We start from the raw sequence: 23,987 nt of genomic DNA on the forward strand, positions 1-23,987 counted from the left end.
CATAGCAAACCTGTATTAATGTAATTACAGTCCTTCAAGTCTGTCTCCACCAGATATTAATGACTAACTACAGTAGTAGAGAACATGTCACAGTCAAGGTAATTTAAAGCTCTCCAAAGCATTGGCATCTTATAGGTAACAGGTATAGTTATAGGACATAGGTTGAAATATAGGGATGCTATGACTTGATTAGAATTCAGAGTCACTCACTGAGCTGAAATTGAAAATTAGAGATGAAAATTCAACATCATGGTTTAAGGTGTTGCTGGCATACTTAATTAGAAGGAAAATATTAAAAGAAAAAGAACACAGAGATGACTAAAATTAACTGGATATTCTCATAAAGTTCCCTGAGTTAGCTAATTACTGATTATGGTAAAATTCATGTACCCTGATGACAATAAATTATCAACACTTTTACATTTAAACAATTGAATTGAACTAGAAATTGGCTGAGTGACTAAAAGACATCTACAAATGTAATCTTTCAACATTGTGACACCCAGGAAAAATGTTCTTTGGAGCCCTTTAAAAATCAGCATTCTGTCACATTTCTGCTCTTATTAAAATTTGCAAGGCAAAAAAAATTATATAGATTACATCCTGGTAGTGGAAATTAGAAGAAAATGTAACTAATTAACAGGAAGTGCCAACTTAAGAAATCATTAAGTGATTTTTCTTTTCTATTGGGTTGTGCTGACTTAATTAGCACTCATTTGAAGAACTTCTAATTCTCTTCAAAGACCCTTTAGCAAGTGCATATATCTCGGTAACTGAGGGCAAACATATAACCGAAACACCAACTCAAAGCAGAAGGGAGTATGGGACTAAAGACCAGCTTGATCCAGAAGATCGATATTTCTTTTTACATTTTTCTTTTCTTTCTGCAACTAATTGGCTTCAATATCAAGGAATCTTTGTTTCAGTCCGTCCCAAATTATTTTTCTCACAGATCAGCAACTCCAGCAGAGAGCTGCTCTTTCCTAATAGTTCTAACAAAAGTTATAGAACTGAGTCTCAGTGACTGTCCTGGGTCACATGCCCAACCCAATAAGATGGTACTAAGTAAAGGAGGGGGCTTCCCTGGTAGCTCAGCTGGTAAAGAATCTGCCTGCAATGCAGGAGAGCTGGGTTAGATCCCTAGGTTGGGAAGATTTCCTGGAGAAGGGAATGGCCTGGAGAATCCCCATGAACAGAGGAGCCTGGTGGGCTACACTCCATGGGGTTGCCAAGAGTCAGACTAAGCACAGCACAGCTTTCAAGTATAGTAGACTCTTCATGTGGTCCACTGGAGAAGGGAATGGCAAGCCACTTCAGTATTCTTGCCTTGAGAACCCCATGAACAGTAGGAAAAGGCAAAATGATAGGATACCAAAAGAGGAACTCCCCAGGTCATTAGGTGCCCAATATGCTACTGGAGATCAGTGGAGAAATAACTCCAGAAAGAGTGAAGGGATGGAGCCAAGCAAAAACAATACCCAGTTGTGGATGTGACTGGTGACAGAAGCAAGATCCGATGCTGTAAAGAGCAATATTGCATAGGAACCTGGAATGTCAGGTCCATGAATCAAGGCAAATTGGAAGTGGTCAAACAAGAGATGGCAAGGGTGAACGTCGACATTCTAGGAATCAGCGAACTAAAATGGACTTGAATGAGTGAATATAACTCAGATGACCATTACATCTACTACTGCGGGCAGGAATCCCTCGGAAGAAATGGAGTAGCCATCGTGGTCAACAAAAAGAGTCTGAAATGCAGTACTTGGATGCAATCTCAAAAACGACAGAATGATTTCGGTTCCTCTCCAAGGCAAACCATTCAATATCACAGTTATCCAAGTCTATGCCCCAACCAGTAACGCTGAAAAAACTGAAGTTGAACGGTATTATGAAGACCTACAAGATCTTTTAGAACTAACACCCAAAAAAGATGTCTTTTTCATTATAGGGGACTGGAATGCAAAAGTAGGAAGTCAAGAAACACCTGGAGTAACAGGCAAATTTGGAATGAAGCAGGGCAAAGACTAATAGAGTTTTGCCAAGAAAATGCACTGGTCATAGCAAACACCCTCCTCCAACAACACAAGAGAACACTCTACACATGGACATCACCAGATGGTCAACACTGAAATCAGATTGATTATATTCTTTGCAGCCAAAGATGGAGACGCTCTATACAGTCAACAGAAACAAGACCAGGAGCTGACTATGGCTCAGATCATGAACTCCTTATTGCCAAATTCAGACTTAAATTGAAGAAAGTAGGGAAAACCACTGACCATTCAGGTATGACCTAAATCAAATCCCTTATGATTATAGAGTGGAAGTGAGAAATAGATTTAAGGGACTAGATCTGATAGATAGAGTGCCTGATGAACTATGGAATGAGGTTCGTGACATTGTACAGGAGACAGGGATCAAGACCATCCCCATGGAAAAGAAACGCAAAAAAGCAAAATGGCTGTCTGGGGAGGCCTTACAAAAAGCTGTGAAAAGAAGAGAGGTGAAAAGCAAAGGAGAAAAGGAAAGATATAAGCATCTGAATGCAGAGTTCCAAAGAATAGCAAGAAGAGATAAGAAAGCCTTCCTCAGAAATCAATGCAAAGAAGTAGAGGAAAACAACAGAATGGGAAAGACTAGAGATCTCTTCAAGAAAATTAGAGATACCAAGGGAACATTTCATGCAAAGGTGGGCTCGATAAAGGACAGAAATGGTCTGGACCTAACAGAAGCGGAAGATATTAAGAAGAGGTGGCAAGAATACACGGAAGAACTGTACAAAAGAGATCTTCACAACCCAGATAATGATGATGATGTGATCACTAATCTAGAGCCAGACATCCTGGAATGTGAAGTCAAGTGGGCCTTAGAAAGCATCACTATGAACAAAGCTAGTGGAGGTGATGGAATTCCAGTTGAGCTGTTTCAAATCCTAAAAGATGATGCTGTGAAACTGCTGCACTCAATATGCCAGCAAGTTTAGAAAATTCAGCAGTGGCCACAGGACTGGAAAAGGTCAGTTTTCATTCCAATCCCAAAGAAAGGCAATGCCAAAGAATGTTCAAACTACCGCACAATTGCACTCATCTCACATGCTAGTAAAGTAATGCTCAAAATTTTCCAAGCCAGGCTTCAGCAATACATGAACCGTGAACTCCCTGATGTTCAAGCTGGTTTCAGAAAAGGCAGAGGAACCAGAGATCAAATTGCCAACATCCGCTGGATCATGGAAAAAGCAAGAGAGTTCCAGAAAACATCTATTTCTGCTTTATTGACTATGCCAAAGCCTTTGACTGTGTGGATCACAATAAACTGTGGAAAATCCTGAAAGAGTTGGGCATACCAGACCACCTAACCTGCCTCTTGAGAAATCTGTATGCAAGTCAGGAAGCAACAGTTAGAACTGGACATGGAACAACAGATTGGTTCCAAATAGGAAAAGGAGTACATCAAGGCTGTATATTGTCACCCTGCTTATTTAACTTCTATGCAGAGTACATCATGAGAAACGCTGGGCTGGAAGAAGCACAAGCTGGAATTAAGATTGCCGGGAGAAATATCAATAACCTCATATATGCAGATGACACCACCCTTATGGCAGAAAGTGAAGAGGAACTAAAAAGCCTCTTGATGAAAGTGAAAGAGGAGAGTGAAAAAGTTGGCTTAAAGCTCAACATTCAGAAAACGAAGATCATGGCATCCAGTCCCATCACTTCATGGGAAATAGATGGGGAAACAGTAGAAACAGTGTCAGACTTATTTTGGGGGGCTTCAAAATCACTGCAGATGGTGACTGCAGCCATGAAATTAAAAGACGCTTACTCCTTGGAAGAAAAGTTATGAACAACCTAGATAGTATATTCAAAAGCAGAGACAGTACTTTGCCGACTAAGGTCCGTCTAGTGAAGGCTATGGTTTTCCTGTGGTCATATATGGATGTGAGATTTGGACTGTGAAGAAGGCTGAGCACTGAAGAATTGATGCATTTGAACTATGGTGTTGGAGAAGACTCTTGAGGGTTCCTTGGACTGCAAGGAGATCCAACCAGTCCATTCTGAAGGAGATCAGCCCTGGGATTTCTTTGGAAGGAATGATGCTAAAGCTGAAACTCCAGTACTTTGGCCACCTTGTGCGAAGAGTTGACTCATTGGAAAAGACTCTGATACTGGGAGAGATTGGGGGCAGGAGGAGAAGGGGACGACCCAGGATGAGATGGCTGGATGGCATCACAGACTCGATGGACGTGAGTCTGAGTGAACTCCGGGAGATGGTGATGGACAGGGAGGCCTGGCATGCTGCGATTCATGGGGTCACAAAGAGTCAGACACGACTGAGCGACTGAACTGAACTGAAGTAAAGGAGGACAGAGGGAAATGATCGTTCTGTGGTGAAAAGTGCTCTTCATATGATGTGGTCAGAAAAGGCCTCTTGAATGTAAGAACATTTGAAAGGAAGCATGAAGGGAGTGAGGGAGAACATTTGAAAAAAGGCAGGAAGGTAAGGAGTAAGCCACATGACTCTTCTCTGGGGCAGAATTTCAAGTAAAGAGAATAGTAAGTGCAAAGGTCCTGAGGTAGCAATCTGCTAGGACTGTTCTGGAAATAACACAGAGGACAGAATGGCAGAGCAGGAGGAGCAGGGGGAGATGGTAGGAATTGAGGTCAGAAGGCAGCATTTTTGAAGACTGACTTCAAATGAAAAAGGAGGTCATTAGAAAGATAAAAACCAGTTCATTCCTTGTGAATCACAGCATTTTTACAGAGAAATGCCTACTTTAAAAACCTGAGTGACTAGAAAAATGCTTTCAGATAAATAGAGAAGACATGAAAGCATTCTCGATGTGAAAAAGGGCTCCCAGAGGTGAGATTGCAGGAAGTCTGTTTTCAGGGCCATGGGTAGACCTAGCAGTTTGAGCTAGTGGACTTGGGTAAGGAGTTGGAGAGCAGAGAGGTGAGATTGTGGAGGGCCTTGAATGCCAAGTTAGGTGCTCAAACTCCACTTTATCTGAGAAATGAGGAGTCACTGACAGCTTTCAAAAGTACACAGATGTCCAACCTAGCTAGTGACCAGCAACATTTGTTTCGCCCTAGTTCATTTCCTTTCCTACAAGCTAAAAGTTTGTAAAGATTCTGCCCGCCGAACAGGACATTTAAATAGGTATTAAACCATTCCTTTTGTCATGGTTATGATCAAAGCAATCTATCAGTTCAGTTTGGTCACTCGGTCATGTCTGACTCTTTGCGACCCCATGAACTGCAGCACACCAGGCTTCCCTGTCTATCATCAGTTCCCAGAGCTTGCTCAAACTCATGTCCATTGAGTCGGTGATGACATCCAACCATCTCATTCTCTTTTGTCCCCTTCTCCTCCTGCCTTCAATCTATAACTACCAATTAATACTACTGAATATCATAAAATAAGCATTAACTCACTACACTGACATAATTCTACCTCGAAGTAAATATAGACACAAAGGTGAAATATGATTTTTGATATGGCCTTTATAACAAAAAGGCTATGAGACCTCTCCCCCTCCATTGGGCTTCCTTGGTGGGTCTCCTGCACTGCAGGCAGATTCTTTACTGTCTGAGCCACCAAGGTCCCCTACCCACTCCAATAATCTTGCCTGGAGAATTCCATGGACAAAGGACCCTGGCAAGTTATAGTCCATGGGATCACAAAGAGTTGGACACGACTGACCTATTAACATTGGTACTCATTGCTACTCCCCCTCCATTGGTACTCTTGAAAGATTTGCTCCTGGCACCTAAGTCAAGGGATCACATCTGGGAAGCAATGACCTAGGCTGTGCTGCTGGAGACTGCTGGATTTAGAGCTGGAGGGCTGCCTCTGGGGCATCTCCCTGTGGGCTCAAATTCACTTTGTGTTCAATGCTTTGGCGGTTTCCCCAGCTCCTCACTCTATCTGTTGATATGGCAGCACTGCCCATCTGGTCACTACATTAAACGCTCCTCCCATCAGGTCCCTCTGAACCAGAATTAATGCTCCACTGGTGATCTGATAGAAGATCATTATAAAAGAAAGAAATCCTTTTCCTGATTTTTTCTTCCTTCTTTGATTATCTCTGAGAATCAGTATTCATCCCCATCAAACCACATTACCTCATGAAGTCAACATAAAGCTCATTATTTGAAGTTAAATATTCCATCCAGCAGCTTACCCACATGGATGAAATGATATGAACACTTCAGTCATCTATCCATCCATCCATTTATTTATTTACACAGCAAACATTTATTTAGTGAGAGGCAACAGAGCTAAGTCAACCCTATGTCCCAGTTGGCCCAGGACAACTCCAGCTTATTCCTGCTGTGTAGATATTAGTATTGTCTCAGTTGATTATCAGGATCTCAGATTAGACAGCAAATTATATGATTATTGTAAGCCAAGCATAGTGTTTAAGAATATCTTTTAAAACATCATGGTTAAGAACACATGGTTAAGAGAATGCCTTTGATCAAAGCCTGGTTTCACCACCTAATGGTTGTGTGACCTTGGGCAAGTCACTAATCTCTGCTTTATTTTGTCCATCTGTAAAATGAGACTAACAATAGGACCTACCTCCTGGAGTTACTGTGTGATTTAGAAGAGTTACTCCACATAAAGGCATATCACAAGCACTGTGAAAGTGTGAGCTACTTTCATGTAAAAACATATCTCATTCCCAGCCTCACAAAGATGACAATCTAGTAAACTCATGATTTTATAAATTTTCTCATTAACACGGATATTGAAATGTTACATACATTTCGTGACTATTTTTAAACATTATAAAATACCAGTTATCAAACTATAAGAACAGTTTGATAGGTAACATATATAAATAGTTCAGCCTAACTAAAAGTAGCTTGAAAAAGATGGATATTATGAAAAAATGATGGAAATTTAAGGAATTGGATGGCATTGATAAATCCCATGACAACATAGATTAACTTACAAAGAATGCTAGTCAACCACTCCAGTAAACTATAACTGGCACACTGACCATATCGGCACTATCAACTCCAAACTCACTGAACCTCTGAAAGAAAGTCGTGTTGCTTATTCTTAATACTATGGCCTCAAAGTGGTCATTTGTCACCAAATCTTGCCTCTTCTGTCTGTGGGTATCTCATATTGCAGACAGCAATTCAAGTTGAAGTCAGAAAAAGAGGGGTGCTTTGAATAACAATGGATTGTGACTCACAATGGATTGTGAGTCAGAGTGTTAGCTTATTCACAATTCAACGTTCAGGAAGCATTCTGCTCCTTAGAGAACATAACACGTGCCCTACAGACTCTTCATGCATATTATCCCCTCCATGTAGAGTGCCCCCCTCCCCACCTTCTGCGATTCTTTTCCTGGGAGTTAACTACAGTGAGTGCATTACAGAGTCTGGCAAAGGGCTCATTCTAAAGGTTTTTGGATTTTAATCATTTTAAATTTTGTCATAAACATCTGATTCTTCTATGCAAATTGAATAGTAAACCCTCTTGTTTTACATAATTATATTCAATCATCATATTTAACGGGGCTTTATCTGTGACTTTAGCTGGGTTAATACTGTTTTTTCATTGTTAATAGGAAAGCAAATAATTAGATACACATCCTCTAACCTACTACCACAAAAGCACTTAAGAACTAGGAGATCTAATATCTGATAAATGGTTCTAGAAGGCAAGGAATAGTAATATAGCCAAATGATGCAAGGGGACAGGAACATAACAAGTTAGAAATATGTTTACTTCAGAGCATGTAGAGAGACACTAGCACTCTCTAAACTATAGTCTTAAATCTCCTCTGTGTACACAAAGTAAAATGAGTTTTATTACACCACTTAACTCAAATTTATCTTCCATTTCATTTATATAGTAATTAAATGCTTATACTCAGTAATATAAGAAATGGTAATGAACCTCTTTGCAAAAATTATATAGTTAAAGTGTTCCTAAATGCACAATAACTCTGCTCACTATCTCATTATTTTTCCCTTCACATACCTCTCTTGTAATTATTCCAGTGGTACCGAGTTCAGTGTGAGGAAGTTTATGCCTTGAATAGGCCGTTCATCATTAACGAGCCTCCACTATTACAATAGCAATATGGAGACCATCCATCCCTTCATCTCCCAGAACATCATGCTGGATGTCTTAGTTCTATAAATACTTTGCCTTGACATTTGCATTATACCAGCTGATCATTATCATGCCCTCATTTTCTACTTCCAAATTTTTGTGACCTTCAACATTAGGTACGTGTTATTCAGAAATGTTTCTCCAGGGTCAGATCTTTTTCCCTCAAGCAATTTATTTTTAACAACTTTCAACAAATCGTGCTTCTCCAGCTTCCCCATCAGGCAATCAAGATTCCTTTCTGCCAGTGTGCTCAAGTGAGAAATAAGACAAGAATACCCACTCAACCAGGGCTTCCCAGGGGCACCAGTGGTAAAGAGCCCACCTGCCAATGCAAGAGACATGAGACGTGGGTTCAGCCGCTGGGTTGGGAAGATGGGTTGCCATTCCTCATGGAGGAGGGAATGGCAACCCATTCCAGTATTCTTGCCTAGTGAATTCCCATGGACAGAGGAGCCTGGTAGGCTCTAGTCCACAGGGTTGCAAAGAGTCGGACATGACTGAAGCAACTGAGCACGCACACACACACACACACACACACACACACACTCAACTGTGTAGCAAAATCTTCACTTCTACTGAAATTAAGGAAAGTGCTTCCACTTTTGGGTACTTGATCCTCACACTCATTCATGTCATGTTTTAGGGCAGTTCTCTGAACCAAATGCTTATTTGCTCCTTGATAGAAATATTAGAATCAGAACCAGCAAGGCTGTGACTGAGAGATTAAGCTATATTCATGAGAGAAGCAGTTTATCCCCAGGAGTAAAGTTAGAGAAGTTATTCTGAATGCCGGACTTTGTAAGGAAGAATTATGACTTTCTGCAGCAATGCAGTTCCAGAAATCTTAGAAACTGAGCTTGAGGCCCTCAGGTCTGTTAGCTCCATGAAAGAATTTAAGAGTTGAGTGTTTATGAGGAAGGATCAAAATGGGGAGGAAGACATTTGCTCAGTGAGGAATTCTCTCCATAATTATCTCATCCTATATTTGAAACATATATAATTAAGAGGTCCTACGAACACCTCAGTGGAGGCAATGATGGCTATAACAAGAGAGCGGGCCTGAAGGGCCGCCTGGCCCAGCTTGGCAGGCCTACTTCATTTAGCAGCGGCCTCACATGAGAACGCTCTATTCTACCTTCTGCTTCTGTTTCACCCCATTAATTGAACTGGAGAAATGCACTTGACACCTAGGCTGGGTAATCTCATTTAGCCCCAAGACTGCAAAAGTACTAACGCTGTTAATTGAGGCATTTCAAACTAAGCCAAATGCCACACTCCGCTCAGGGCACTAAGCCTCCCTCCATTACTGTTCATGGGCCCCGTGGGAAAGTGTGTTCACACAGACCAAATGTGTCCCATTCCGCAACCGAGTTGAAATGGAATGTGTTGCTCTATTACCCTTTTAATGCCAAAGCCTTCTCTTCTCCATCCTATTCCCCTGCTGTCTCCCGGCTGCTTTCTACTCTTTCATAAAAGAAAATTAAAACTGCAATTGTAAACCTCAACCTACAATGCAGTTTCACAAAGTTCCAAATTTTAAGCATCTGAAATTTGAAAATGATGCAATTGCCTCTTGAAAACTATTAAAACCAGAAATTACACAATTGCCTCTTGATAACTGTCTGTGGTAACTCTCTCCATGAGAAATGGATGCAAAAAGTCCAGGTAGATCCTCTCTGGGCAGCGCTGGAAGCTCTGATCTACGGGAGGAGGTGGAGGGGAAAGGGACTTACTAACTCACTGAGCAGAAGGTTCACGTATCTACTGCCTTCAGCAGCCTTGGCTGATGGACTTTGTTGTCAGAGGAATACAATCTAAAAGCACTGCTGTAGTGGATTTTAAAGAGTTAAGCTTTGTTTTGCTTTATTTTGATTGATTGGGTTTTCTTTGATTTCCTGAAGCTGCCACATGGTTTTCTGCCCAATACAAGAGAAATGTAAGACCCTAAACGAAGGCAATGGCACCCCACTCCAGTACTCTTGCCTGGAAAATCCCATGGACGGAGGAGCCTGGTAGGCTGCCGTCTATGGGATCGCACAGTCGGACACGACTGAAGCGACTTAGCAGCAAACTTATCTCTCATTCTCAGATACATTGCATCCTAGTTTTGTGATAAGCCAGACTACAAGGTTTTCTGGACTGGAGGTTATATAGATTGAATGAACGTTCTGAAATGAAAAATCCAAGTCGTTTCCTCTTACTTTTTTGTGGTGCTTCCTTAACTGTGACAGTTCCTATCAACACAGCCCCATTCAGTGCACTGCAGACAAGGAGTTGGGGAAGGGCTGACTGGCACCAGGAGGACACCTGACTCCACAAACTGGTGATAACTAAAGGAATTTGGACAAATATCCTGAACATGTGAGATAACCAAGATTCTACATTTGAGTTTAGTTGTAGCAGGAAGTTCAGTTGCCATCAGCTCCAGTTACAAGTGTGTTTTGAGTTTTACTTTCAATAATAATGGCTGCCAGTTCCTCAGCACTCACTTACTCAATATGAGACACTGTGCTGAACACTTTGCAAACATTATTTCATTTGATGCTGGCAAAGAGTCCTATGAAATAGGTACTATCTTTACCAATATGCAAAAAATATATATAATAAATAATATAAAATGAAATAATATAATAAAACAATATAAAATATAATAAAATAATAATCCCATGAAGACTTTTCTCAGAGAGAAACTTGAAACACACACGTTTAGCCAGTTTCCCTTGCCCTGTGTCAATTCTGTAATCCTGGTAGCAAGACATAAGCAAAAGCAATGCAGGATGTTTTACCAGTAGTCCCACCTAGAGTCAGGAGGATGAATAAACTAGAAAATATTTTTTGTTTCTTCCAGAAGAGTTCCATTAGATCTTGAATTTCTATTAATATTTTTATCATTTTTCATATTAGATTTTTACAAGCTGTAACAAAGCAAGAATGAAATTGGGTCTACTGAAGATGTCAGTGAAACTACTATGGGGTTAAAACAAAAAGTGCGCCTAGTCCCCAAAACTGTCTGTTTAATGTCCAGTGAGTCACTAGACATACTCCTGGTAAATGTCAAAATAAACACATCCGCAAAGACTCTTAAGGTTATATGATTTTACTATTCCTGTAGAATTTCATCTGAAGAGAAGTTTCTTCCCCTCCCAGACTTCATATCTTTAATACATCAAGAGCTCTCCAGTAAGGTCCCACAACCACTCCCATCAACTGAAGTGTCTACTAATGTTTTTAATGGTAATCGATATTTAGCCCATGGAATATTTTTTAATCTACTGTTGTTTAGATATTCACATTTACAATTACTCCTATGAAAGTTCACTTCAGAGGATCAATTGATCCCAAGGAATAATCCCAGAATGATGGATGTGTAATAATTTAGTCTTAAACCTGAATAGTTCAGTCTTGGGTAAGGCTTCTCTTAGCTGCTTGATTGTGGAGGAAAAGATGAATGTGGAAAGATGTTAAGGTATCCAGGCGCAGGACTGAAACACAGGCCTGACACCAAAGCCCATGCCAGTGTGTTTTTCAGAAAGTAGTCTGAACTGCCTGCATTAAAATCACAGGGGATGCTTATCAAAAATACAGATTCCTGGGTCTCACCAAGGACCCATAGAGTTAGAATCTCGAGGTGGATACTAGGCCTCTGCGTATTTACCAAGCACCCCTGTGATTCTTAACATACAGAACCATTCAGCTTCCTGATGCTGCAGGAGAATTACAGTGCACAGAATGTGGGGGCTGTGCGGGAAGGGGGTACACAGGGCTCTGATGATTCTTCTGTAATCCCTGAGCAATCTCAGGGTTTCAAAGATGACCCACGTGGCTTTGGCATGTTCAAGATGGGTCCATAAAAGGACTTTCTGTTGTCTGTGGCCACATGGCCATGAAGTTTGCAGTATTCACAAGTCTCCAAAGACAGTTTGGTGCAAGGGAAGAGAGGGTGGAGGCAGGCATGGAATAAAACAAGAAAGTGAATTTGACAATTTTACCAGGGAAAGTTGAAAGATCAGCAGGGCGGAGCCTATAGCTGATCGAAACAATGAGGCAGGGAAAAGATGGGAACTTGCCCCAGTCCTCAGCTAGTTTCCACAGGCTTCCATGGATGTTGTCATCCACTGATTGATTACAGCATTCCCTGTTGCATAAACGCTTAGCAGCAACTCATTAAAACAAGAACAAGAACTCTTCCAGCAGGGTTAAATGCTTCTTTAAAAGTCTGTCCAAAAGACTCACAGCTGAAAATTCAGCTCACCACTATTCCCAACTCACTGATTCTATAGAAAACTCAAAGTTGTGAAGATGAGAAGGGAATTGACAATGATGCTCAAGGCTAGAAGCACTATTCATTTGAAAATAATGCTCTTTTGAATCAGTGGACCGTTGTTCAGCCAGGTTTGTGTCTGGGTGATTCTGAGATGGTTCTGTCTCTCTTCCGCAGTCTCAGGAGGCTCAGGTGCTGAAACAGCTGGCGGAGAAGCGGGAACACGAGCGAGAGGTCCTCCAGAAGGCTCTGGAGGAGAACAACAACTTCAGCAAGATGGCAGAGGAGAAGCTGATCCTGAAGATGGAACAAATCAAGGAAAACCGTGAGGCGAATCTAGCTGCTATTATTGAACGTCTGCAGGAAAAGGTAATCATAACAGAGAACCGAGCAGGTGCACATTCATTTGCAACACACAGCGAGTGAATTCTCAAATACCCGGCCTCAGAGACTTAAACTCTGCTGCAGATGCGGAAGCACCTAACCCCATGGGCAGTGCGTGTCGCTCTGCAAGGTGATTGAGGCATATAAGTGTGACTTACAACCGGAATTCTCTCAGGGTTTCCAGTACTGAATAGACTGAGGGAGGCTGGTTCCTGCTTTTCAAATGTATGTGAGGCTTCAGTACAAATCTTAGAAGCTCACCTGCTGGAAAAATATTAAATTGGAAATGTTAACTATTTTATATAAGCAATAATACATATCAATAATATAATGAACATTTTTAAAATAATATTATTATAAAACAATAATATAAAATAATATATTTAATATTTAGTCTAATGTTTAATTAATATATAATATTAAATATGTAACTCATTGTTGAAATATATTTGGACATGTTTCCATAGGTTTGGAAAAATATATTTGTCAAAAGAGGACAGAATATTTATGAACAGTGGAAAGCCCTTGTAAGAAAATCTACATGGAAAACTGGGCTTTCCTTGTGGCTCAGTTGGTAAAGAATCTGCTTGCAATGTGGAGACCTGGGTTCAATCCCTGGGTTGGGAAGAGCCCCTGGAGAAGGGAAAGGCTACCCACTCCAGTATTCTGGCCTTGAGAATTCCATGAAATGTATAGTCCATGGGGTCGCAAAGAGTCAGACACGACTGAGCAACTTTCAAAAAAAAAAAAAAAAATGGAAAACTAGTAGAGGAAGTTCATTACCTCCAGATCTGGCACCCTGGTATTTTTTTTTTCTCATCAATCTGAATATACGATGGCCATTTCCATCAATCAGGATGAGCAGTACTGGAGATCCTCTGGAAATTGTTCTCTCAGAATTATGATATCTTTTATTCAGGATAATTGTGAATCAACCTTCATCTCTCATCCTAGGCCCTTTTAAAATAAAGGCCTAGGCCTTTAAAATATAGGCCTTTAAAATAAAATGGCATTGCTAGGAATGGGGCATGCTGATCTTATCCAGGATTGGCAATTAGACCTCTAATCTCAAGTGCAAGATTGACATCACTCCTCGGCAATCCAGGAGCATTACTGTTTTTTTTAAATTACACGCACTCGAACACAGAGCACATCCTTCTTGATTTCAATTGTAAAAGAGGTCATAAAATTTGCATATTTAACTAGTATTTCCAGAAGTGTTGGTTTTTAATGGGCAATTTATTTTTCTCTGCATATTTATCTGCACCCACCCACCCCCTTCCACCAGCTCCTTTTTCTGTCTTACCACTCTCATCCAAAATCAGGCTCCTCCATACAGACAAACATACATTCATATGTATATGCCTGAATACATACAGTTTGTCCCATAAATATTCGGCCCATGGAATTCTTAATATTCTTCACATCAAGCTGCAGAATCTCCATGGGTGGGACTCAGGCAACCATATTTTTTTTAACTTTCCAGATGATTCCAGTACGCAGCCAGGTCTGAGAACTAGTGGTTTGTAGTCTGTTCTGATATAAATCTCAGCTGACAGCATTCTATCTTGTGCTGAATTATGCAGCTCCATCATATGTAAGACCACATTTTCCCTTATTCCACAGCTAGTGACACTTTTCAAATCTAACAGAACCTCTGACCAGTGACAGCCAAGATCTGTTATCTTTTCAGTAAAGTGGAGATACTCCTTAGAGAGTACCAACTTTCCTTCCATTTGATGTATTTTAAATACACTGGTTTTTGTTTGCATATGGTATATGTGTTTGTATATACTAAAACTACTTTCTTTTTTCCTAAAATAAGAAAAAGTAAATTTTTTATTATGGCCAATTATCTAGCCTTTTGTCTGAATGAAATTACTACAGTGAAGTTAGAACTTTAAAAAAAAAAGGAGTCAATAATAATACTGAAATTGTATGAAACTGCCGATATAACATAAGCTCTTCTGGAATCTCCCACATCAAAAGATGATCATTACTGAAATGGTACTTCTTAGTAAGTCGTCATGAGGTGACCACACTAAGTACCTTTTATACATTTTAATTGCTCACCGTTTTGACAGTCTTCCCTGGCCCTACCAATTAGCCAAGAGATGTGATAAAATTCCACATGAGGTTTTGCAACAATCTGCCTACCACCCATCACTCCTGTATTCTTGCTTGGAGAATCCCAGGGGCAGAGGAGCCTAGTGGGCTGCTGTCTATGGGGTCGCACAGAGTCGGACACCACTGAAGCGACTTAACAGCAGCAGCCTACCACCCAGCCCTCAGCCCCCCTCCTCCTTAGTGAAGTGAACTGAGTATTTGAACAGAGCCTGTCCCTCAATGGTGGCTACAATGGTGTCCTCCGTGTCATTCACTCATGAATTCCCACAAACCTCTCGGAGTCCCAGCCATATTAGCTCAAAGCCTTTATGCTCGTGTTAGTTGCTCAGTCGTGCCCAACTCTTTGCAAATCCATGGACTGTAGCCCGCCAGGCTCCTCTGTCCATGGAATTTTCCAGGCAAGAATACTGGAGTGGGTTTCCATTTCCTTCTCCAGGTGATCTTCCTGAGCCAGGGACCCAACTCATGTCTCTTGCATCTCCTGCATTGGCAGGAGGATTCTTTACCGCTAGGGAAGCTCCTCAAAGCCTTTAGCTGAAAGCCTAAACCAAAAGCAATTCCAGTTGCACTTTGGAACCTCCTGACGAGCTCTTTTAAATGAGAGCTTCTAATGTAACCATCTGGGGCAGAACCCAGAGATCAGCATTATTTTCAAAGCTTACCAGGAGACACTGGTTGGACATGAGCAACTCAATGGACATGAGCAAACTCCGGGAGATAGTGAAAGACATGTCTGCAAAGAGTCTGACATGACTTGACATCTGAGCAAGAAACAACAACAAAGTAGACACTTGTATTGGCCAGAATTAAGAAACTCTGAGTTAAAGGCTTCTTAAATGTTTTATTTTGTTGTCATAAGTTATCTTGAAATCTTTTCATCTTTGTTCCATGAAAGTGTTCTTTCTTCCTCCAAAGAATAATGTTACACTCTTTTTTATATATATTACTATTTGCTTATTGAATAAATGAGCAACTATAAAAATATAAAAGCACCAACATGTAAGTAATATGTAGGGAAATATTGTGTCTATATGGTTCACCACTGAACACACAGCACCTAGAATGTTGCTTGACACAGAGGAAGAACTCCACAAATATTTTTGAATACATACATACATACACATCAATGCATACAAACATAATTTAGCTCATGGTCCTTCTTCTCTCTCTGTTCTTTTCCAAGGATTCCTCCTGCCTTCCGCAATTTCTACTATCTCCTGTATGAGAACTTACCCTCATGATTATTAATCATTAGCTTAAGAATTATTGATGATAATAAATGTAATTGTAATGATGCTACATTTACCAAATGCATATTATGACACATATTAGCTTCATGCTCAGTACAGTTTTGAATGTTACTCTCTCTCTAAAATTTCCATTTCTCTTTCCTTAGCACTACATCTTAACACTCCCACTTATACAGAAAAGACTCAAGTGACAAGGGTGTGAACAAAAAGATACCTGTGCCACAAAGACCTACAGTAGGCTGATATGTTTTTGTCACTCAAATTGATATAAACAGTCATGCCCAGGACACAATAATGTAACCTGGGGATTATGACAAACACTGAGGTGATATTGAAAATGTTCCTAGTCTTTGAATTTCTATTTCTAAAAAAGAGGGGGAGGGGGAACACCATGCAGAAAGGATAAGAGACTCTTTCTCCCTCACCCAGCACTTCTTTCTTCCCCTCGTGCACTAGACTATATCCCTCAGAAAGCTCACCATTTGACACATTAGGCACCATGAGCAGTAGCAGCTTTGTTATCAAACCCAACCAGGAACTGGAGTGAATAGTTATTCACAAAAAATCAGTTAAGGCAGATCGAATCATTTTAACAATACATATATTCATTAAGACTTCCCCAGTGGCTCAGAGGTAAAGAATCTGCCTGCAATGCAGGAGATGTGGGTTCAATCCATGGGTCTGGAAGATCCCCTGGAAAGGAAATAGCAACCCACTCCAGTATTCTTGCCTGGGAAATCCCATGGACAGAGAAGCCTGGCAGGCTACAGTCCATGAGGTTGCAAAAGAGTCGGACATGACTCAGCAACTAAACAACACAACATAGATGATAGCTAGATTTAGGAGACAGGATAAGGCTCATGGCGGGAATGGGGACTACTAACCAGCCTAACAGGTCATTTAAGAGGATTTCTACTGAACCTTGTTGAATTCTTCTCTTAATCCAATTTGTAAAACATCTTCATGGTTTCAAAATTTTACTGTCATTCACTAGCCAGTGCCAAGACCTCCCAGCCTGAAACTTTGTAACAAATACTGAAGGAGTTTTAGGTGTTTAGGAGTGAAAGAAAAGAAAAAAAAGAAAACAGACTTCCTTGACAACTACTATACCTTATTCAACCACAAAGTATAGAAATGAGACACTGTTTCAATGTAATTGATACTTTTACCTCTAACAATGGATGAAAGGTCAAGTGAAAGTATTATAGTTACTATTTTAGTGATAATGGTGTTACTAATATGACTTAATTTAAAAAGATAAAAAGTTTTTTAAGAGAGTAAGATTCTGTGATTCTTTATCTCAGAGATAATTTTGATAACATATAACTGTTTAGGTAGAGATTTCAACCATTATCAATTTCCATTTATTGTAACCTTTCATCCTTCTCATCTGATATTTGGGTTTTGAGGGCATTTTTTGTCATTCTGACTCATGAGTGACATCTGTGTAACTATTTCCTACAGAATATGTCTGATAAATGAATCATAAAAGGAAAAAGAGGATTAAAACGAACCGTCATTGATTTCTCATTGTAAGCCAGGTATTTGGCATATACTATGGAATTTAATTCCAGAAGGAAATACATCCCCATTTCACATCTAAAGAGCCCAGTGGGTAGAGAAATCAAGCCATTTGGTCAAGATCACAAAGCTAAGGACATCAGAGTCTGAACAAGTCTCTCTGACTCCGAACGTTTATGCTAAGTTAAAACTGTAACTTGTGCCAACTCTGCACAGTAAGCAGACTGGATTGAATTTGGCAATAAGGAGTTCATGATCTGAGCCACAGTCAGCTCCTGCTCTTGTTTTTGCTGACAGTATAGAGTTTCTCCATCTTTGGCTACAAAAAATATAATCAATCTGATTTCAGTATTGTACATCTGGTGATGTTCACGTGTAGAGTTATCTCTTGTGCTGTTGGAAGAGGGTGTTTGCTATAACCAGTGCATTCTCTTGGCAAAACTCTGTTGGCCTTTGCCCTATTTCATTTTGTACTCCAAAACCAAACTTGCCTGTTACTCCAGGTATCTCTTGACTTCCTACTTTTGCATTCCAGTCGCCTTGGGGATGTTAGTTCTAGAAGGTCTTGTAGACAATTACAAGACAAATGTTGTCTTGTAGACAACATTTTGCCGATTGAAAAAACAGACTATGCTGAAAATGACAGGCCCACTCCATATCTCCGTTTGATTCTCCCACATTTTTATATGGAATTGCATTACAATTTTAAGTATATATTTGATGATTTGAATATAAAATTTTCAAATAATAGATTTACTAAAATATGTGAAAATAAACAATATTTTTCCTAGGAGCACAGAATTTAAATTTCCTGTTTTTCTTTTTTCTTCAGTTCACAGATTATATTTGTTCTCTCTTATGTCAAAATCTATTTCTTTACAACTAATTTTTTAAGTTGAGTAAGAAGTGTGCTCCAAAGTCGCCTAATAATATTAATTATAATCTTTCCTGTTATACTGTAAATTTGGGTTTATATGAATCTTTAGACTTGAGGCTGGTTTTTTTCTTAACATAGTGATGGTCTGGGCTTTTTCTCAATTTTCGTCAGAACTGAGCTCTTACTAATTAGTTTCTTCCTGCATGAGAAAAAGATTTCACAGCATCTTGTTCCTCATCAGAGCAGAATAGAAAGAAGGAAGAGTCAGCTGCATCCATGCTAATTCCCCCATGACATTTCCAAACAGGACATGATTTCTCTATACATGCTTTTTTCCCCTTCGCTCCATGGCTTTTGAATGCAGACGAAAAGCTCATTTAAACCAATTACATAAAATTGCTTTTAAACTCTTTCTCTAGAATCAACTTGCTGCTTTGTGTAATCCTGTATTTTTGAAGAAAGTGTGTGGCTATATATATTTGCCTATTTCTCCAAGAACCTACATTTGTAAAGACACATTTTTTTCCACACAACTATAAAATTTTCTCTGCTCGCTCACACTAAGACTCCATAGCAGTGGTTGAGGGGTGGGGTTGGCTGCAGAGCCAGGCTCTCTGAGTTTAAGTCTCAGCTCTGCTACTTGTTGGTTATGTGATCTTGGGCAAATGACTTAGTCTTTTTGTGCCTCAATTTCTTCATCTGTAAAATGGGAACCATAATAGAGTCTCCATCACAAGACTGTTGTGACGATCAAGGGAATTAATACAGGTAAAATCTGTACTTATGCAGAACTGGTACATGTTAAGTGACTAGTAAATGCTTAGTGTTATAAAGGACCTATAAGCAAAAACTTCTTGAGATCAATAGAGCTTAATGATAAGATTTACTTTATGGCTGGTCAAGGTCATTGCCTCTAAACTAAAGGAATTTGTGGAGCTACAAGAAATTTCTGGACCTACAGGGGGGGAATAGCAATATAAATAATATTCTAAGTAAAAAATAAATAATAATAATAATTATCATTTTCAATTTTAATTTAATAAACATTTAGCTCCTATAATAGGCAAGGGGCTAAATTAAAACTGAAAAATACTAATTATTATTATGAACATTTATTTTTCTATTTAGAATATTAGTTATATTTACCAACACTTACTTAGCCCCTTTAATGGACAAGGGGCTTCCCCAGTGGCTCAGTGGTAAAGAATCCCCCTGCCAATGCAGGAGATGTGGGTTCAATCCCTGTTTCAAGAAGATTCCCTGGAGAAGGAAATGGCAATGCACCCCAATCTTCTTGCCTGGAAAATCTCATGGACAGAGGAGCCTGGTGGGCTACAGTCCACAGGGTCCCAAAAGAGTCAGACATAACTTAGAAAATAAACAATAATGGGCAAAACCATGTGCTCAGAAGAATAATGTACTAAAATTAGCATTCCACATTGTCTATCAACTCCCTCCTCTGAAAGATTAGTTCCCAAAGTCAATTTAGTACCTCAGCTTCTCATGTAAACAAACATTCATTGATCATATACTATATGCAAAACACTCTTCTGGGCCCTGCAGATGGAACAAAAGTGAAAAAATACAGCCCTAGCCCACAGGGAACTTCTAAATAAGCACCTGTCAAAGAGAGCAGATGAAACAGGAGCAGCAATGCCCAAAGTACAGGTTAGAATAAAATGGTTGCCCCGTGAAAGAGATTTATGCACATCCACAAGGGGAAAGTGAGACCGTTTTCAGTCTCACAAAAATCTTCATGAAGAAAGAGACAACCACTACAAGGATTTAAAGAGTCTTCTCCTGACGGATGGAGATGAAAGACTAGGAATCTCAACAATTGAACATCTCATTACAATTCCATTAAACCAAGAAATCAAGTAGGTGTAGGAAAAGGGTAGAGGGTAAGATTGGAGAGGTCATTTGGACAGCTCAAGGTTTGAAAGACTTTGTTTGATTAAGGAGTTAAGAATTTAGGAAGCATACATAGGGTCTTCTTCCTACAACTCATCCTCCCAAAGTGTCCATTGGCAATTATAAATCCCTTAAAGTGTTAGAGAAAAGGAAAAAGACCATCAAAAATCATAGAGAAAAGAGTGCTATTTTATTGCTATTCTGATGATTGATACAGTCCTAATTAGTCAAAATTTTAGTCCTAATTGTCAAAATTCTCTTAACCATATGATTGTTTTGTCATCATTTTAATCAAATACAGTGGCAAATTTTTTAAGACAGACGAGACTGTATAGTATTTTATTACTGTTCTCTAAATTTAGACAGTAGTCCTGAGAGTCAAAATTCTCTCAATCAAAAAAAAAAGAAAAAGAAAAAGAAAATTGTCTTAATCATGTGATCTTTTGGTCACTATTTTAATCAAATACAGGGATCGTTTTTTTAATAGACACTATTAGTCTTCCATGGTCTTCTGTGACATGACGCTTATTGGTTGCCATGTTTTACTTTCTTGCGACATGAGAACGTTGTCTGCTAAAGGTAGACGCTAAATGGGAAGGAGATGGGGGTGGGGGCGGAGGAGCTACTTTCTGTCAAGCCCGTAGTATGTAAATTAGTGGGCGGGCTCTCCTGCTTCTCGGTGGACCCGGCGAGGCCCGTGATGTCTATTCTCAAATCTGGTGTTTTTCAGGAGAGGCATGCGGCGGAGGTGCGCAGGAACAAGGAGCTGCAGGTCGAACTGTCTGGCTGAAGCGACGGAGGGTATGGCACGCCCCACCATTAGTAAATCCCCCTGCCTATATTATAATGGATCATGCGATATCAGTATGGGAAATGTATGACATGGTTTAAAAAAGAACTCATTATAAAAAACAAAAAACAGAATCAAAAATAAAAAAAAATCAATGCGGTCTCTTTGCAGAATGTTTTGCTTGATGTTTAAAAAATACCTTGGATCTTATTTTGTAAATACTTACATTTTTGTTAAAAAATACAAGTATTGCATTATGCAAGTTATTTCATAATCGTACATGCCCTGTAACAGGCTTTCGATGTTGTGTCTTTCCACTCAAATGAATTTGCTAGGTCTGTTCTTTTGGAAGCTCCCCACGTCTGACTCCATTCCCTGCCCTTTACATTCCAACAGAAAAATGAGGTCAGTAGACAGTCTTTGGTGCTAGAAACCCACCATTGCCTAATGACCTAGACAGCTTTGGACTTGACTGAGGCCATACTTAGATCACTGGTATTATAACTCCACACAAACCACCACATTTGTTCGCTCATAATCTACTAACTGCCTAGAAACTACAAAACCAGGCTAAGTAACACCACCACTCGTAGCAATTACTTCTGCTTCTACTGGGTTATGTGCTACAAATGTGCTTTGGCTTTAGAAAGGGATGGATGAAGAAGACAGATCTGAGATCAATCTGGGTAGAAGCAAAAAGCTGAACCTTTTAAAGTGCTGAACACAGATCCCAACCCAAATGGTTCAAGCAGCCATGAAATCGCTTTTCATGAAGTGGGCTTAATTCTCTAGTTTAAGTTCTTTTGATGGAATGAATTAATGTGTCAGGTGGCTTATTTGTGGATGCCATGATTGATGATGTTCCTTTTAAGCTCTTACCTATAGTACAAGTACATGATGCTACTGAATATTTTTCCACTTGGAAACTGTGAGCTGGTCGTTGCATTCAAACATACACGCAAACACAATCAAAAAACACTGCGGATTTTCACTTAAGCTGGTCTTTCTTCCCCAGTGTGAGGCAATCCTGCCTATTAAAAAATTTAAAAAAATTACTCCATCTGTGAGGGCTGATGCAGTCGAGGGGGCTAGGCAGGGCGTTTGTGCCAACTAAGAGAATCACCAAATACCCACCGTGAGTACCTATCGCAGTTTTGAAGTCGTTTCTCCCCCCAACTCCCAACTCCTGAAGGTTGCTGCCTGCATACTTACTCTTCATTAGTGCTATTTTCCTGTATGTCATTGTGAGCAAGCTGTGATTAATAAAGAATTGGAGTTCTGTGAACTAATACAGGTTTGGTCTGTTCTCTTGCCCTTCTGTGTGTCTGACCCTGGAGTTCAGATTTTACTAGTATGGCTGCTGGATTAGACAGTCTCAGAAACAGACAGAAATTAGAGTTTGAAGGAGACCAGGGCCCCTGCTGATTCACTTCCCTTCTAGAGCAGCAGGAAGCATCATTTTTCTCTCTCCCTCTGACAGCCCAACACAGCAGGAGAAGTCTTCAATCTGTTTCCCTTGAAACCAGTCAAGATTGAAGGAGACACCACGGTTTCAGACCAGTAAGTCTACGGAAGAGACCCCCTCTCAAAGCGCTTGGAACGTTCCTGGCACAGCCTCACGTTCTCCCACACGGCCACTGGACACCTTCCGCAGCCTGTTAAAATGCAATTTCCCCGCCATACTGCTGAGTTTTGCACTGCCAATAAACACGCTGCACACATGGACACAGCAGGGGGCCTGTCAGTGACCCAGATGGATCCTGCAGGACCAAAGGAACCACGTCCAGTCTTAGCAGAAAATCATAAATAATTGAAACCACACAGACTTATGAATAAGCAAACTGGGCTGTCATCCATAGGCGTGCTAACCAGCCAAGCTTAAGGTGGAGGCCACCTGGTCCCTATATTGAATATCCTTTATTTGTGGGAATCTAATACTGCAACCATTGAAACACATCCTTAAAAATATGAATTCCATGATCTTCCTTTGGGAAATCAATCAGAGCTTCTGATGAGCAGAAAATAAGCTGTATTTTCACAGTGATACTTTTTCCTTATTTATTTACTTTTTTTTTTTCATTAAAATCCAGTTTGATCTACAATCGTATGTTAGTTTCAGGTGTCCTACATAAAGATTTGACATTCGCATGCATTATAAAATGATCACCACAGAAAGTCTAGTAACCATCTGTCCCCATACAAAGTTATTACAGTATTATTGATTGTTTTCTTTGTGCTATTTGTTACATCCTTGTGGTTTATTTATTTTATAACTGGAGGTTTGTACCTCTTAATCTTCTTTACCTGTTTCACACACTCCCAGCTTCCTCCCCTCCAGCAACCACTCATTTGTTCTCTGTATCTATGAGTTCTCACAGTGATTTGTATTTCATGTTGGAAAACATTACTTGAAGGGCTTCCACTAGGCCAGAGCCTGTGATTAAGCTCTGGGACTATGAAAACAAATCACTGTGAGGAGCTCATAGTCTCATAGCTTGTTTTAGCCCAGAAGTGCTCAGTCCTTGAAACATATTGAGGGAAAGCATAATCCCATCAGTTCTCTGACGATTTCTGAAATTTTAGAAATGACCAACAAACTCCTGGTGCTGCTCTGTGGTGCCTAAATTGCAGCTGCCAACCAGCCTACTGCCTAGTCTCAAAGATGAAGAAACTAAGGCCCTGAGAGGGATAGGTGATTTTGCTCCAGGTCCCAACACACACTTCTCACAA

The 23,987-nt window shown here is 40.0% G+C and overlaps 1 protein-coding gene across 1 annotated transcript in view; it reads left to right on the forward strand.

Moving 5' to 3' along the window:
* Positions 1-22,546, forward strand: part of STMN2 (stathmin 2) — a 58,968-nt gene extending 36,422 nt beyond the window's left edge. The window contains exons 4-5 of the mRNA XM_004011755.5: positions 12,575-12,766; positions 21,198-22,546. Coding sequence (XP_004011804.1) covers positions 12,575-12,766; positions 21,198-21,257 — 252 coding nt within the window. The 3' untranslated portion in view covers positions 21,258-22,546. The remainder of the gene's footprint in view (positions 1-12,574; positions 12,767-21,197) is intronic.
* Positions 22,547-23,987: the final 1,441 nt, after the last annotated feature.

This window comes from Ovis aries, chromosome 9 (assembly GCF_016772045.2).
Source record: "Ovis aries strain OAR_USU_Benz2616 breed Rambouillet chromosome 9, ARS-UI_Ramb_v3.0, whole genome shotgun sequence".
NCBI lineage: Eukaryota > Metazoa > Chordata > Mammalia > Artiodactyla > Bovidae > Ovis > Ovis aries.